The sequence below is a fragment of the Fulmarus glacialis genome, unplaced genomic scaffold, assembly GCF_000690835.1.
Source record: "Fulmarus glacialis isolate BGI_N327 unplaced genomic scaffold, ASM69083v1 scaffold33650, whole genome shotgun sequence".
Lineage (NCBI taxonomy): Eukaryota > Metazoa > Chordata > Aves > Procellariiformes > Procellariidae > Fulmarus > Fulmarus glacialis.
The window spans coordinates 1-1,957 of record NW_009190164.1 but is presented as its reverse complement, the minus strand read 5'-3'; the positions used below and the strand labels follow the sequence as shown (position 1 = coordinate 1,957).

Here is a 1,957-nt window from a genome sequence, read left to right as displayed (position 1 = left end):
GCTGAAGAAAGCCAACTGCAAGCTGACCATCTGCTCGGAGGTGGAAACCCGCAGTGACCGCTGGATCCAGGTCATCACTCCATGCTTGTAATATGCAGCTCTCCTGGTCCTTTACAGGCTTCTGGGGCATGTAGGGTGTCACCTCTGTTGCTGGCACTCTTGGGAGGGATCAGCTGCATTGCTCAGGGAAGCAGGTAGATGCTAAGAGGTGAACCAGGCAACCGTGAACTAAAGCACGGGGAAATGCTGCTGCTGGTGGCAACCAGCACAGGCAGGGATGTTGTCCAGGGACCCAGTGGGGGCATTTCAAGAGGGACCCCATTGCAAAAGGGACCCCACGGGAAGTCACAAGAGCGATCCCGTTGCAAGAGGGATCCTGCGGGGCATTGCAAGAGGTACCCAGTTGCAAAAGGGGACCCCTTTGTAAGAGAGACCCCATGGCACATTGCAAGAGGGACCCCATTGCAAAAGGGACCCCACAGCGCATCGCCAGGAGGACACGGTGTATGCCGGCTGGACATGCCGTGTGCTTCCCGCAGCGTGCCCAAGCCCTGCCGTCCCTGCCCCGCTTCCCTGCCCGTTGTGGCCGCGTCTTGCTTTCCCGGGGGTGACCCGTGCCAGGCGCCGCGGTGCCGGGTGGGATGTCACCCCCCTGGACAGCAAAGCAGCTGCCTCCCTTGGGGTTAAGGGCAACAGCCGGGCTTTGCCAGGTTTGCCCCATTTCCTGCTCCACCCTCACCGCACGCCTTGCCGAGATAGCTATCACCCTGCCAGGAGCCTTCCTCCCCTTCCTCCCCTTCCTCTTTTTCCCGCAACAGGACGAGCTGGAGTTCGGCTACGTGCAAGCGCCGCACAAGGCCTTCCCCGTTGTCTTCGACTCGCCCAGGAACAGAGGCTTGAAGGATTTTGCTTTCAAAAAAATCCTGGTGCGTCGTTGCGTTGCCAACCCCCCTTTTCTTGCCCCAAAATCTGCTGTCAGGGGGGTCCCCGTCATCATTCCCCTCTTCCCCAGGGCCCTGATTTCGGCTACGTGACCCGCGAGTCCCCTGGGAAAGACGTCAACAGCCTCGACTCCTTCGGCAACCTGGATGTCAGCCCACCGGTGACGGTGCAAGGGAAGGAGTATCCCCTGGGCCGGATCCTGATCGGCAGCCCCCTGCCTTGGTGAGATGCAGGGGGGCTCAAACCCTCCCTCGGGGACGCAGGGAAGCTCTGAAAACCCTTGTGGATGAGAAAGGGTTGCACTCTTCGAAGTGGAAATTTGGGGCCGGTTCCCATCAAAATGGGAATTTGGGGCCAATTCCCATCAAATCCCAGATTTAACGTGCAAACCGCATTGTTGTTCCTTCATCCCCTACAAAATCCTGCCACCGCTCTGATTTTTGCCCCCTCCCGAACCGCTGGTGCTTTTGCTCCGATCCTACAGCGCTGTGAGCATCCGGGCTTATTTTTTTTTTTCCCCTCTATGAAAAGGAAAAGCAGGGGAATCCAAGAAAGGGTGAAATCCTGAATAACTGGAGATTGTTCTGCTCTGGGCAGGCAGTGCTAGGCAGCGGGAACAAGGGCGCCCTGCAAAATCCTCCACAAAGGAGGTTATTTTCCTGGAAAAATAACAATGGGGACGAATCCAGATGGGGTTTGATCCGGGATAACAAACGGGATGCTCCAACCCCAGCCCTGCTGCGAGTCAGGGGGCTTGCTTCGGTTACAGCGGCGGGTAAATGGCATTTTCCCAGCCTCGCCGGGACCGTAATTATCCCTTATTACAAGAAGTTTAATTAATGTTTTCCCAGTCTGCTGCTGTCTGTCTAAGAAAACTTCACCCCCACGCAAAGCGCTGCATAAGGAGCGATTTAACATTCACAGGGATGGGGGAAACTAAACCCAAGGGTGCCTGAGCAGAACAGGGGATGTAATGCACAGATGCCTATAGATATATATGGCCTAGACATATATA

At 56.3% G+C, this 1,957-nt stretch overlaps 1 protein-coding gene across 1 annotated transcript in view; it reads left to right on the top strand.

The window, feature by feature from the left end:
• Positions 1–1,168, top strand: part of LOC104081855 (protein-arginine deiminase type-1-like) — a 7,733-nt gene extending 6,565 nt beyond the window's left edge. Inside the window, exons 9-11 of the mRNA XM_009584743.1 lie at positions 1–70; positions 819–926; positions 1,013–1,168. The exon at positions 1–70 is cut by the window's left edge and continues 69 nt beyond it. Of these exons, the coding sequence (XP_009583038.1) occupies positions 1–70; positions 819–926; positions 1,013–1,168 (334 nt within the window). The remainder of the gene's footprint in view (positions 71–818; positions 927–1,012) is intronic.
• Positions 1,169–1,957: the final 789 nt, after the last annotated feature.